At 54.2% G+C, this 14,828-nt stretch overlaps 1 protein-coding gene across 8 annotated transcripts in view; it reads right to left on the bottom strand.

Annotated features, from left to right (window-relative positions):
- The window catches only part of CNTFR (ciliary neurotrophic factor receptor), a 438,526-nt gene that overhangs the window by 190,621 nt on the left and 233,077 nt on the right, over positions 1–14,828 (bottom strand). For all 8 annotated transcript variants that reach the window (XR_004646219.1, XR_004646220.1, XM_034774357.1 and 5 more), the window contains exon 3: positions 8,436–8,517. Coding sequence is in view for 6 of the 8 variants with exons in the window: in XM_034774357.1 (XP_034630248.1) it covers positions 8,436–8,517 (82 nt within the window). In the remaining 2 variants the exon portion in view is untranslated. The remainder of the gene's footprint in view (positions 1–8,435; positions 8,518–14,828) is intronic.

Genomic DNA, 14,828 nt, shown 5'->3' with positions numbered 1-14,828 from the left:
CCGTGCAGAAGAGACTGGAAAAGGCCCTGGCTAGACGAGGAGCTCTTTGCTGGCATGGCTCTACTCGTCACGTGGATGCAGTCTCCACCGGCAAAGCCGATTCCAAGACCCTGAGCAAAACGAGCGATAATGGTAAAAACGCACATCTGCTGCTCTAACTCCATCTGCGCTAGGCTCGGCTGCGTCGGTCACAAATCACATCCCTGAATGAGGGACGCAGCTACGCCGGGAAAAGTCTGTGGTGTGGACCTGGCCTGCGTGACCTAACCTGTCCGAGGCCTGTTATTTCCTATGGTCATCTCCCTGAAACTGTCCCTCCCTCAGAGAGTGTCAGTTCATTGCTACTGCTCCTAGTCATCCAATCGGCGGACAAAAATCATACCCCGGGGACTTAGGCAGCCAATCCCAGAGCTCAAAATCCCCCAGGCCTAGCTAGCTTGATAAAAACAACTCAAAGAATGACAAATTTCCAGCATATTTTTGAGAGGGACAAGTTGGGGGTGAGGTAATGTCTTTTACTGGGCCAAAGAGTTCTCTGTGTAGTTCAAAAGCTGGTCTCTTTCACCTACCGAAGTCGGTCCAATAAAAGAGATCACTTCACCCGCCTTGTCTCTCTCGTACATTGGGACCAACATGGCTACACCACCACTGCAAACGCCACATTTTTGGAATTCACCATGGCTTCCCTGGCAGAAAATAAAGGCAAAGCCTTTGCCCATTGTGATTAGCTCATCAGGGCTAGCGGATCCCCCAAACTCTGATTAGCCGACCCCAAGGGAAGTGGGCAGACCTAGAGGAGCTCCTTCTCTCCCAGTCCAATGAGGGGTGGTGACAGAAATAACTAGGAAGGTTGGTTGCTCATTGGGCAGGCGATTTGCATCACCTTGCTGTGCATTCTGAAGGCTGCTTGCAGGCTAATGACTTTGTCTTGGCTGGAATGCGGTCAGCATTTTTAACAAGGTGTATGCAAACGGGCACTCCCGGGAGATTTTGTAGCAGAACAGATTGCAAAAGATTACAAGGAGGGCTGGAGAGAGAGAGAGCAAGCGAGAAAGAGAATAAATAAAATCAAATCTCTCTCTCTCCCCCAGTTGAGGAATGATTGGGGTTAATTGCTCATTGCTGGTTAGTAAGCTGAGAGATAGCAGCTTCTTTGTGCATCAATAAACTAACCTCAGATACTCCGGCCTCAGAAGTTCATTCATTTCAAGAGACTTTTATCTCTTTATGGCCTCTCCAAAGTGAAAACATAATTACTGTTTAAACGTGAGTTAATTCAGCAGGGTGAGGATCAATAAAGCAGAATTGCTCCTTTCAAACAGAGAAATCACAGTAAGGGACAGAGGTGTATGTAACTGGGGGATAGTTGAACGATAGGGGAAGGGAGAGCATGTGGCTTGGGGTGGGGCATTCCAGGTCTGGGGTATTTTTGTGGTTCAGGATGTTGTAGTTGATTGAGGCGTTTATATACTCAGTCCTAGAGTTTTGCATGGCCACCCATCACCATAGTACCTGGGCGCCTTCCATGTTAAAGAGATTGACAATCGCAAATTCCCCAGTGCAACTTCAGACAGCCCCAGGATCTTAGATTCATGGATTCCAAGGCCAGAAGGGACCATTGTGATTATCCAGTCTGACCTCCTGTAGAACATGGGCCAGGGCCCTGCCCCACACTAATTCCTAGAGCAGAGCTTTTAGAAAAACATCCACTATCGATTTAAAAAATGGCAGTGACGGAGAATCCATCAGGACCCTTGGTCTCTCTTTTCCAGATACAGAAAGCTCTGGTTGGGATTGGGTGTTCTTTTTCTTTGGGGTGGGCGGGTGGGGGAAAAGGAGCAGCCGATGGGGTGAATGTCATTCTGGTCAGGATGGGGGTCAAGATGGACTCCTTGTATCTATAAAAGTTGCATAGGCCACAGAGGGCAGCATTATTATATACCCTGTTCTGTTTTGTGTCGTCCCGCCCCCCTCCATAATGCAATGTACCTACATAGGGAAATAGCAAACTAACAGTATCCCATAGACACAGAGTACGAACACAAGGAAAAAAATCCAAGAAGAAAATGAAGTAGCAAAGTCTAACAGACGGACTGGGGCTCAGGACTCCTGGGTTCTAGGGACAGCTCGGACACTGACTGGCTGGGAGACAAGTTCTATTCCCCTTCCATGCTTTGTCTTGTCTATTCAAACTGGCACCGGGCCCTGGAAGTGCCACTAATTCCTATCACCTCCAGGGATTACATAACCTCCCTTGATTTGGATTGCTCCCCAGCCAGAAGATGCGAGGGGCACTCACGCGGTCATCCCATTAGTCCTGGGGTCCCCTTTCCCACCTACGTATATGCCTCGCAGCTCCATCGCAGACATCACCACCAGCCCGGTGAGTGTGTCAGTCCACCGAGTCCTGACAACACACGGGCATAGGTGCAAAGCTGTTGCTTCATCTACAAACGCCCCGGGCTCCTAGATCTTGCAGAACTTCCGTGGGCCTGCAGAGGGCTCTGGACCCTCATTTGGTCACCTACTGTAGTGCAAACTTTTGCTTCTCTCCATCTCGGTTATTTATAGGATTTCTCTGGGACTCCTCATGTTTCCACCCACAAGTCTGTTGCTAACAAGTGCAAGGCCTGATGCTTAGACAGCACAAGGCTGGGTGCATTAGAAAGACCACTGAAGAGTCAGGGGCTGTGCACAGCATGGGTGGAACAGAGCGAGTGTGTGCATGGTGTCAAATTGTGTGTGCGACACCGAGGCAGTGTGTGCGTGCGAGGGCGAGTGTGTGAGCAAACGGGAGGAGGGACGCACGTGCGTGTGAGAGAGAATCCGGAGCCAGCTCTGCAGGCCGCCCGGCTCGGCCTCGTTAATCCTTTTTCCATCCCCCCCGCCCTGGCAGGCGAGAGCTGGAACAAGTCAGACCGAAATAAACCAGTATTCTTTGCTGTAATTGTGGGTGTTTCGCTCCCTCCCTTTAAACTGGCAGAGGGAGGGTTTGTTCCAGCCGCTAGAGCTCCTGACAGCTGGTTAAAATTCACCCCTGGGCAGAGACTGGCCGGATAGAAATCCTCCCCCTAACCCCACATGGTCTGCTCCCACTCCAGAGCTCGGGCAACCTGGAACTTCCCCCATGTGTACCCCGCTGCCTCGCCTGGCCCTCCGCTCCCCTCCCCCAGCCCCGGTGACCCTCCACCCTCCTTGGGCTCTTTCTTACCACCAAGCCTGCATGATCCACACAAGCCATCAAACTCAGCAGGGAGGCATCTGTGCCAAAGCCTCCCCTCGCAGTCTGAAGAAGCAGGTTTGCATGGGAGCCTGCCAGTTCCAGACTCCCTCTGCCCCGATCTGCCTCATCCCAAGTCCCTGCCAAATCCTGCCTGTCTTCTTACCCAGTAAAACCACCCTGGTGTTGTTGCTAGGCTGTGGAGGTAGATTTCAGACCCAAAAGGGACCCTTCTGACCATTCAGCGTGACCTCCTGCATAGCACCTCCCCTAGGGATTCCTGCATCCGGTCCAACCACTCGTGGAAAAAGACATCGGACTCCAAGTGCTGGAGAATTCACCGCCTCGCTTGCTGCTGAGCCGTACCAGTGCTTAGCTACTCTCGCTGCTAAACATTTGCCTCTTTTTCCCTGTTTGAACTTGGCTGATTTAAACTCTCAGCCATTGGATCCCATCCTGCCTTTGTCTGCTAAATTCAAGATCCCGCCAAGTAGGGTGACCAGATGTCCCGATTTTATAGGGACAGTCCCGATTTTTGGGTCTTTTTCTTATATAGGATCCTATTACCCCCCACCCCTTGTCCCGATTTTTCACACTTGCTGTCTGGTCACCCTACCTCCAAGGCAGGAACGGGGGTCCGTCCGCAGGCCCTCTGCGGTATCACTCGGGTGGTGAAAGTCTTTCTGAGAAAGGGAGCCGATCTGCAGTGCTGATCCATGCTGCTGCGCTAATCCCTTCCCCGCAGGATTTCAGAGGGGGGATGTGAAGTATACAGGATGCCACAGCAGCAGCTCTGTCTACGGGATCACTTTGAATCAAGGGTGGACACACTGGGATGGTGTCTCTAACCCAAGCTTGTGTCCTGCCTGGTAAGCAACAGTCACTACGTGGAGTGGATCTCTCATCCAACAGGCCTAGGCTGACATATGATTGTTTTGTCACCGGGTCATCAGGCTGTTATTGTGCTGTGTGTGCGGGACTCTCCCTCTGCCTGTACAATCTGTTTGGCTGCTCCGCCATCCACCCACCTCGCTGTGTGTTAGGACACCCTGCCCCAGCTGTGTGCCTGCCCTTGGAGCACTCCGGCCACTGCAAGGGCACTAGAGGACACAGCTGCCCAGGTTTTCCTGGCATGCACCAATGCACGTTCTAGCAACATCGTCAGCGCAGACGCACACGCATTGCTGACCGGACACATGGCTGTGATTGTGATAAAAGCCACGTTTGTTGATTCTCCCTCCCCGACCTGGGTTTGAACCAGGGAAAGTCAGCATGAGCGGCTACCACTGGAGCTAAGGGAGCAATTCTATTAGCTAGTAGCAGCAGTAGACTGTTATCTTCCATGTGGACCAGCCACTAGAGGGGGATGCACAGAGTAGATGAGAGTATGTTACCCAGACTGGTGTAAAAGTGGAGTGCGAGGACATAAACACGCAAAGCCATGTCTTAATCAACAACTAGAACACCCCTTAACCACTTCACAAAAAATACTAGCACAGATACCTGATTGTGGCCCCTTGCCAGAAGGAGATTACCATCCAATGAGAGCAGGGCAGTCCCTGTGTTACACCCAGGGCTAAATGGGGACTGGGAAGGGTCAAGGGAAGCTGGTGACTCTGGATGAGAACAGAGCTCCTTAACCACAACCATCTCAGGAATCTCTGGCCTCACTTTTCGGGTGCCCACATCAATTATGGCTGCCTCGGCTTCACCCATCCTCCCCCTCCTAGTTCAAAAGAAACATTGCTCGGAATCTATTTAGCTACACAGTCCCAAGAAGAGGCTTCCCACTTCTCTCAGTCCTAACTGTATCCTGGGCTATCACACGCCTCAGCCTTGTAGGGAAACTGGTCAGGAGAACGGGGCCAAGCAGGAGACATTTCATCTTTATATTTATTTATCTAGGGCCAGACTTTGCTGCCCTTTAGTTGAGTGCTACCTTCCCATTTGAATAGTCCCTCTGAAATCCATGGAGCTAGTCACCCAGGGCAGTAACTGCTCCGTGTGAGTTAGGGTATCAGAATCTGGCCCTTATTGATCTGTTTTCTATTTTTCTGATCATAGGCGGAACGGGTAGCACCACCTCTAGTTAAGGTTGCCCACCACTTCCCACTACAAGCCCTTGTTTTCAGTTGCTTATAACCTAGCCAAACGTTAACTGCCCAGGCTGAGATTTTTTCCTGCTGGGGCGGCAGCATCAGGCTGCATTATTTTGAAAAGTTTCAGCAAAAATTGTTCACGATTCGGGAAAAATACATGCCCATGTTAAGGTCATTATTATGACCGTTTTACTGAGAAACACCGCCATGCTTTGGAGCAGGGACTTGAAATTTGGCAAAGGGGTGGCCTTTGTGTCAGGGATGTGTCTTGCTATTTCCATGGGGGGAAGAGGGGGAACCCCACGTACATTTGGCCAAATAATGAGCCTCTGAAAAATCTCTGTTTGCAGATGGTCAGTAGACACTTGTTAGAGTTTGGCAACTAAAGTCTCTGAAGATTCCATCTGCACTGGGCATGCTCCAGCCCAGGGCTAAAGGGGCAATTGCTGCTCCTAACTGCTGTGGGAGGGAACCTGTTTCATTGTGCTTCTACAAAAACCGAGGAAATTATGCACCAAAAACTACTTGAAAAGAACATTAAGGTTGGGAAGTCAAGTGCTCAAAGGATAGGAAATGAATCGTTCTGAGACACAACCAGAACGAACGGCCAAATCCATTGCTTGGGTGACTTCAGCCGGAGACGAGTTTGGCCCCCGCAGAATAAAGCGGAGAATCCAAGGAGTCTGGAGGCCACGACCAAATAGCAGCGCAGGGGTTTTGGGTCACGTCGGGTGACTGAGAGCCACTTAGCAAGCAAGCAGCCTAAGCCCCTTCCAGTCCAACACCATCTTTAGTAATTCATACGGCACTTTGTAGGACGCTTGCTAATTGCTAGCACTGAGTAAGTCGGGGGGAAGAGGGGGGGCGCTTGGCCCAGCGTGGCTGTGAGCTCCTGTACAGAATGGCTCGTCAGAGTCTCCTCGCTTGTCAGAGTCTCCTCGCTTGTCAGAGTCTCCTCGCTTAAGTATTTAGCACTAATGTATTTCCCCAAATGCTTCATACGTTATTAAAGCTGAACATCCACTAATCACATTATAAATAGGGAGGTGGCCATTGCCAAGGGCTCTCTTTGCTTTCGTAGAGTCGGGCAGCCCCGTGTGCCGCTTCTCCTGCTTTTGCCTCGCAGCCTAGATTTTCCGCTCTGTGGATTTATTCAATAGGGTGTTAAAAGGGATACAGGCGCTCTGGGAATAGCCTGCGAGGGGGAGGGATACATTGGGGCACATGGGACAGGCCTGGGGGGCTTGGGCAGGAAGGGGGGGCACCAGGGTGTGGGGGAGGATATCAGAGGATTCTGCCCTAGTTCCATTATTCAGGCTTGAGATCCGTGGCCATGGTGTGGGTTGCTGAGGGGAACATCTGGATTTAGGCCTGGTTGCAGAACAGCTCTGCCTTGCTGTCCCCCAGGGCTCCCCAGCTCCCTCTCTGAGGCCTCCAGCTCCCTCCTAGCTCCCGCAAGGCTGCAGGGTCCCTTTTGCCTTGTGGCACCCCCTTGGGTTATGCCCTGGGGAGCCGGGCCTGCCCTCTCAGAGTGGGCTACGCTGCCGGGGAGGCCTTGGAAGCTCTTTGCAGGCCAGGACGCTGCCCTTTGGGAAGCAGCTGCTGCAGAGGGACAAGACGGAATGACGCGCCCACTCCACAGCGCCGGGGAGGGTCAGAGTGCAGAGGGCACATAGCTGAAACCCTCGACCCCTCAGCTACCAGGCAGTCGCACACAAAGTAGAATTGTATCCGGCACCCACAGCACCTGCTGTGCATATTCAGGGGCCTTGAATTGCTGTGTGACGCCAGCTGCCCGGGGTCACAGAGTCAGAGACCGAAGAGACCCACCTAGGGAAGCGTAAGGATACCGGATCCTGATCAACAATCACAGAGAGTCTCCTTTAACTCTTAGCAGCCTGCCCAGCCAAGATGCGCATCAGGCCCCCTTTGCCATCATATCTGTGCCCCACACAGTTTGTAGTGTCTTTATCCTCCCAACACCCCTGTGAGCTAGGGAGTGCCACGGTCCCTATTTTACAGTTGGGAAACCGAGACAGCAACTGACTGAGTGACTTGCTCACGGTCCCCCAGGAAGTCTATGGCAGAGCAGGGAATTAAGCCTGTCTCCCTCAAGCCCCGGGCAAGCACTCTAACCACTGGGCGAGCTTTCCTCCTGTGTGGGAGCCTAGGACACATGGTTGAGCAGGGCTGGTTCCACCCACAAGGGTCAGGGGTGCAGACGCCCACCCACCACCCAATCACAAAGCTGCGGCTCTCCAAAGAAGCCAGATGGATGGGGCTGCAGGCCCTACTACCCCGCACGAGGTATTTTCACACCGCCCTTTCGGGGCGTGGAGAAGCCCTCCCCCCAGGCTGCAGCCCTGCTGACTCAAAGGGCAGAGCGTGTTCTGGGAATGGTGCACTCAGCGAAGATGAAATCCCAGGACCAAAGACCGATAGCCACCCTTCCTCAGCAGCCAGGACTGCGCAAAGCAGCTGGGGCCCCCTGGGAGATCTGGCCCCGTTGTTCTCCTGGTTACAGCTGTGCCCAGGAAATTACACAGGGGTCTCGGGCTCTGCCTGCTGCTGTCATGACTCGCACACGACCAGTGACTCCTTGCTCTCTCGAGAATGGAAACAGGCCCTGTTTGTCTCGGCCACTGGTGATGGGGACTCAGCAGAACTCGACTCTGAGCATCACAACAAGGGACAATGGGTGCATTCTGGTACGACTGGCCCTGGATCACCCCAGCACTCCCACGGGGGCCCTCTCAAAGGCTGCAGGCAGCGTGCACAGAGGTAGACGGTGGGGATACTCTGAGTCCCTGCACTGGTCCATTATGGTCACCCCCTTCCATTCGCCAACACCACCTCTATAGCAGGCGACGAACACAGTGCTCATAGCCCAGTGCATGGCCGGGCGCTGTCCTCCTAAACGCGGCGGGGTGTGGCGGAGAGGACATGAAAGGAGATGAGACACACAGCCTGGTACAGACACTGCAGATGGAGCACACAGATCGGACCGGGAGATAAGAGGCAGAGGGCTACGAGAGATACATAATAATCAGGCTCTACGCTCTCGCAGAGACAGAATTCTTTGCGGGCCGGGGGGAGGGAAGCTGAGAGTCACTCACCCATCTGGCTGTGCCTCTGAGCGTACACCATCACCACCGCGGCGAGCACCACGCAGCAGGCTGACGGGACAGGACTGGCCATCTGTGGAAGCAAATGAGAGGGATGGGTCATGGTTTGTCCGTCGGGTGAGAGCGCTCTGTACTCAGCAGAGAAACTCACCCCCCCATGCACCGGCGTCTGGCGAGGGGGCGTTGGGTAGCTGATGGCACGGTCTTGCTGAGGAGGAAGGTCACTGAGGCGGCCCTTAAATAGTCTGTGCAACTTTCCACTAGAGCTGAGGTGTGAGCTCTGGGCCCTGCCCACGGTTACTTTGGAGTAACTCCTGCGGACTTTGATGGGAACCGCCCTGGTGGAGCTGAGAGCAGAACTGAGCACTTAGAAATAATTACACATTCCTATGGGCATGTTATTTTCCCCATCCCCTTCTAAGCTCCAACACCCCCCCCCAAACAACCCCGTTAGTAGTGTTGCTGTGCATTGTTAAGCAGCTGCAGCACTCCACACCAGAGGTAGATGCCTCTGAATGGTGTGGCAGACGAACATCAGAAGAGCCAGACTGGGTCAGCCCAAAGGTCCATCTAGCCCCGTATCCTGTCTTCTGACAGTGGCCAATGCCAGGTGCTCCAGAGGGAATGAACAGAACAGGGCAATTATCGAGTGATCCATCCCCTGTCGCCCATTCCCAGCTTCTGTCAGTCAGAGATTTAGGGCTACCTAGAGCGTGGGGTTGGGGCCCTGAGCTCAGTAGCCAGACAATACAATAGTACTCCCAGACGAAGTTTGGAATCAGGTCCTGTTTTTGAGCCAGCTCCAATGCCCTCCACTGCATCGGCCCCTGGAGCTGCCCATGCCCAGGGGCCGGATCTAAGACATGAGAGGAGGTGACAGAACTCTGCAGTAGTTGTTGGTCTCTCATCTGAAATGGCCATAAGGCACCACAGACGGGGCGCTGGCCCGAGACCCAGGACACCTGGGTTCTGTTCCTGCCTCTGAACTGCTGGGTGACCCTGGGCAAGTCCTTTGTTTGTCTCTTTAGATTGTAACCTCGTGCGGGCAGGGACTGTCCCTGATGGTGGATGTGTACAGCCCAATGGGACCACCGGGTGCTACAGTACTAGAAATAATAAATAGAAACAGCAACAATCATTGCATGCCTCCTCCATGCATCTTTAAGCCCGTGGGTCCCTCTGTAGTATGGTTATTATTATATTAGCCCCCAGACCTGTCCAGGACACTGTACAGAAGATGGGGTGACGCGTGGAAGCCAAGTGAGGCAATTACCCTGCTCGGCCAGGCTGGGGGTCTGGTCTCCGTTGGCCCTGCATGTTAGGCGAGCCTCAGACACATTGCAGAGGGGAAGAAGCAAGAATCGCCCGGGGAGCAGGAGCTGGGAGGAAAGGGGAGGCACTGGGCTACATTCTGTCTGGGGGGGGGGCGGGGAGCATGAGACCTGCCTGCAGATACAGACAGGGCCTTTCCCTAGGGGAGAGGGACCAGTTATACAGAGTAGGTCCATGAGGAAGTCACAGACTAGAGGTTCAGCGGGGACGTTAGGGGAGCTGGGAGAAGAGTGGTTTGGCTGAAGAAAGGAGCTGCCCAGGGCTGGCGTGTTGGATTCCCCATCACTGAAGATGGCTCCAGGCTGACAGAAGGATGGGGCAGAAGTACCCCAGCCAATCCTGCCACGATGCGGGGGGATGGATGTGACAATCCACCAGCGGTCCCGCCTGCCCCAAACGATTCTATGAGCCACCCCTCCCCTGGTGCCCCCTCGCTCTCCAGCACGCCCGTTTGGCCTCATCGCAGGAGCAGCAGCCCCGCTCCCCTCGCAGATCCGGTTTCCATCCCTTCCGCGCCCGAGACGTGCAAGTCATCCGCGGAGAGTTTTACGAGCTGCAAGTGAGTCAGTCCATGCGCTGGCTCCAGCGTGGCAGGGACACCGCACCATTTCAGACAGCACGTGCCCCTCCCTGCCCGCGCTGCCGTTCTTCAGCAGGGTCGCTTTAGCTCGCTTTAACGTGCTCTGTTGGGGCCGGTGAGCTGGGAAATTGCTCTGGTGCAGCTACGGGGGTGGGACCTCTCTGGAATGGTCCCACGGCCAGGCTGTAGGTAATCCTGCCTACATACACCCAGGCCTGCCTGCTCCACTGGCCCATAGACACGTATACAATGCCATCACCGTGGCATCTAGCCATATTATCTATCCCCTGCTGTAGCAAACAGACAGAGAGGACTTTGGCAAGTTGCTTCCTTGGAGCTGTCTGCCTTGTGTTTGAGACTGTAAATGCACTTGGGCAGGGACTTTCTTCTATTTGATGTGTGCGTACAGCGCCTGACACAACTGGGTGGGTTCCAGCCCTCGGGGCGGGGGGAGAGCCTGGTCCTACTAGAATACAAATAGAATGAAGGGAAGTAACTTTCCTGGCTCAGGCCAGGAGTGAAAACGAATCTGGTGGCTCTTCCAGGTCTCGCCGATCATGTCAAGAAGCCGGCACACGCTTTGGCACAACGGACGCACTCTAAATAGACGTGTCCTAGGGAAGGTGATGGAGGCACAGCAGTGTTTGTGTAAGAAAATGTCCCCCTCCACTCCAAAGCATCCCCTCCAGCATCACGCATGCTGCCTGACCCCCTAGCACGTCCCTCTCCACAAATCAGAGCTCTTGACCGGAAGAGCGGTGCACCAACAAGGACGGTACACTTCAAGCCGCACAGCTTGGCTGGACGGTTTGCCTCGCCCGGGGCTGCGCTGGAAACAATGTGAGACAGAGCTGTGCTGCCAGCCACCGTCCCCATTCTGGGCGCTGAAATCCTACCAGGAGCTCAGGGCAGCGGAGGGAAAAGCCTGGAGTCTTGCTAAATCGAGAGGGCCGTTGCTGGGGACCCTGGAAGGGCACCTCTCCAATCCCCCAGACCAAGGGGGTGAAATAGGTTTCTCTGACGGTGGGTATGGCATCACCTGTTTAGAATCCCCCCTTCAGCGGCTTGCCACCATTGCAGGCTGGGGGGCTGGAACAATTTTTATACTGGGGGGGGGGCTGCTGATGAAAACCAGATTTTGGGAATTTTGTTTTTTTACCACCTGAAGCCCAGGGATGGGGCAGTGCCCCCAGCACCCCTAGTTCCAGCACCACCAATTGCAGGGCAGAGGTAGGGTCACCGCCAGCACGGTGACCCCTCCTTATTTAGCATTCCCTAGAGCTGCGTAGGTGTGAAAAACATGGCGTAGAGGAGACAGACATGCAGGGATGCTGTCTAAGGGCCTCTGGCATAGAAGTTATTCCAGATTTACAGCAAAGGGAGGGGAGAATCATGCCCCCATGTAGGTAACGAGGGGGTGAAACGGGCGTATGGGAAGGGCGAGGGATAAACAGAATGATGTAATTAAAAACAGAAAGAGTCAAGGATTGAAGAGACTGGTATCCCCTTCACAGCCACGGTAGAGCTCCCTGCATCATCCCTTCTAATCCCCCAGTCCTCTGAGCAGAGAGGTAGGCACAGAAGGGCGGAGGTGTCTCTCTGCCCCGTCCCCAGAGTGCCACCTCCCACTGCTGGGCCAGGTTAGCCAAGCAAGCGCTATCCTTTGCAGGGCTGCGGAAAGCATCACTCGGAGCAAGAGCCGAGCCGGGGTGCGACTGAGATTCGGCTGCAATTTGTGCCCGCGCTGCCTCCGGCGGTGGCGCAGTGACGCACCACCTCCTCAGCAGGGCGGAGAGACCAGCCTCCACCTAGCCCTCTGCATCTGCACGGCAGGCAGGGCAGCGGGCCTCCTGGCCCAGAGAGTGGGAAGATGCAAGCGCTGCATTGAGCGAAATGTGCGTGCAAAGCACCAGGCAATCCGGGAGTCCGGTTTCATGGGTCACGCCGGGGTAGACGGCACAAAGAGAGAAACTAAATTAGCCTTTTAAAATCATTGCAAGCTCAGTAATCTCAGGTGCTATGTCGGTATTGCGCAGAAGGTTTGTCTTGTAACACGGAACATGCTTATAGGCTCTTTAGCCATATGGCGTCCATTTAAACTCCTAACAGGGGAGCAGTAATTGGCCCAAACAGCAAAACATATTCCACATAAAACAAGCACGCTCTGGGAGCCCATCTGGACACAGCCTGGCATATCACCACCCTTTACAACACCAACCTCAAATAGAAGGATCAATGGAAAACCCGGGGAAGGGGGAATCTTGGGGGCAGGAGGTTAAAGTGCCATGAATGAGCACAGAGCTCACCCTCCTGGGCTCACAAACCTTTCCCTGCTGTTTAAACTCCCGTCCAGCTCCCGTCCCTGAGCAGGGCTCACGGCTCGGCTGCAGGGCCGCCCTCCCTCCCTATGAGGGATGGGAGAAGCCCCCGAAGCAGGCTGCCACCAGGTGACACCCTGCCTACGCAGGGCACCCCAGTGGAGAGTGTACTGAGACCTTACCAAATCCTGCCGCAGACTTACCGCTCTGCAGCAGCTCAGCCTGGCCAAACCCAGCACTGCAGCTCCTCTGCCTCACCCGCCACCTCGCCTGGACTATGGTGGCCTGGGGGTGACTCGGCTCTCCGGCCTGGTCACACTGAGATCCCAGACCTTCGAGGGTAACAATGTCCCAGCTCAAAGGAAGGAAAACTCCTCTCAGGCTCCAGACCCTGCAGATTCTTCTCCCCTCTCCTGGCCTTCCAGGGCTTTCCCCCGCCACTGCCCCTCCGGGTTTCATCCCGGGAGACTCTCCTCCTAGGCCTGCTGTAGGAGGCTCCTTCGTCCCAGCTGCCCGCTCCCTTCAAAGGCAGTCCCAAGGCAAGAGCTCCTTCCCGCAAGCCTCTCTGTGGTTCCCTTCCTGGAAACTCCCCACTGCCTTACCCCTGGGTCTCCCCTCCCTATTGCCCTGCAGTCCTTCCTTTATAGGAACCACCTAACCTGCTTCTCCCCAGCTGGGTCGAATCCTTAATGACCTGATCCCTTCCAGGTGCCTCAGAATGAGCTAAGTGGAAGGTGTAATCCACCTGGAGGAAGAGTGGCAGGGCAGGGCCCTGTATTTCTACACTGACTGACCACGGGCGCTAGTTCCGGCTCATGCAGAAATGACGACAAACAGAGCCCTCAGAGGGTAGCTGGCAGTCAGGAGACAGGTCCCGGGCTTAGGGACAGGTGGTGGCAATGGCCAATGTTGGAAGATTCATTGGGCTTTAGTCTCTGTTAAATTAAGACCCTTTTTTGCAGCATCAAAGTGGCTGAAAGAGAAGTCCCTGAGAATCCCTCCTGCACAGGGGCATCCCGCTCTGTGCCCTCAGCCCCTGGCATAGGGGGTGGATCGAGGGCACGGCCAGAGAGCGTATGGCGATTCTCTGCTTCCTGGGAGCTGGGGTAGAAAGGCGGAAGGTAGAGCAGCCCTGAAGTTGCCGTCTCTCCCCTGTGCAGCCCCGGAACACATAAAGCCCCCTCCCACTCCATTCCTGGCCCAGGTTCAAGCAGAGAGTATCTGAGAGTCAGGCCGTGGGTGCCAGGTGTGCCTACATTCTGACAGCACACGGCTGAGACTTCCCACATTGTCTCCAAGGGACATTCAGTAAAAAACCCACATTAATTGCATCAGCTTTCAGCCCAAGGTCCCAGCGGCTCGGGGCCTGGTCTCCAGCACCTGCCGTGACAGTCCATTGCAGGGCGGTTGTCAAGCAGCAACAGACACCCACACAGTGCTAGAGAGTCTACCACACAACGGGTCATTCGGTGTCCTGTGGGGAGCTGCTACACCATGAGGACCACGTGCTTGTGCCAGGGGCTGGGTCATCAGCACAGGCCTGTGAGCAGAATCAGTGGAACTGAGGACATCATTTGCAGGGGGGACTTCATTCCACTGATTTAGCCTCTTTCTCTGTTTGCCATTACTAGGGAGCAGACTGTGACTGTCTTCCACTTACTCATTCTCCCAACAGAATGGCTATTTATTGGCCTGGAGACTTTTCAGGGGCTGGTTCTGATTCATAGATTCATAGATTATAGGACTGGAAGGGACCTCGAGAGGTCATCGAGTCCAGTCCCCTGCCCGCATGGCAGGACCAAATACTGCCTAGACCATCCCTAATAGACATTTATCTAACCTACTCTTAAATATCTCCAGAGACGGAGATTCCACAACCTCCCTAGGCAATTTGTTCCAGTGTTTAACCACCCTGACAGTTAGGAACTTTTTCCTAATGTCCAACCTAGACCTCCCTTGCTGCAGTTTAAACCCATTGTTTCTGGTTCTGTCCTTAGAGGCTAAGGTGAACAAGTTCTCTCCCTCCTCCTTATGACACCCTTTTAGATACCTGAAAACTGCTATCATGTCCCCTCTCAGTCTTCTCTTTTCCAAACTAAAGAAACCCAGTTCTTTCAGCCTTCCTTCATAGGTCATGTTCTCAAGACCTTTAAT

The sequence above is a fragment of the Trachemys scripta genome, chromosome 6 (assembly GCF_013100865.1).
Source record: "Trachemys scripta elegans isolate TJP31775 chromosome 6, CAS_Tse_1.0, whole genome shotgun sequence".
NCBI classification, from domain to species: domain Eukaryota; kingdom Metazoa; phylum Chordata; order Testudines; family Emydidae; genus Trachemys; species Trachemys scripta.
The sequence above is the reverse complement of the archived record's forward strand: the minus strand, read 5'-3'. Positions and strand labels throughout refer to the sequence as shown.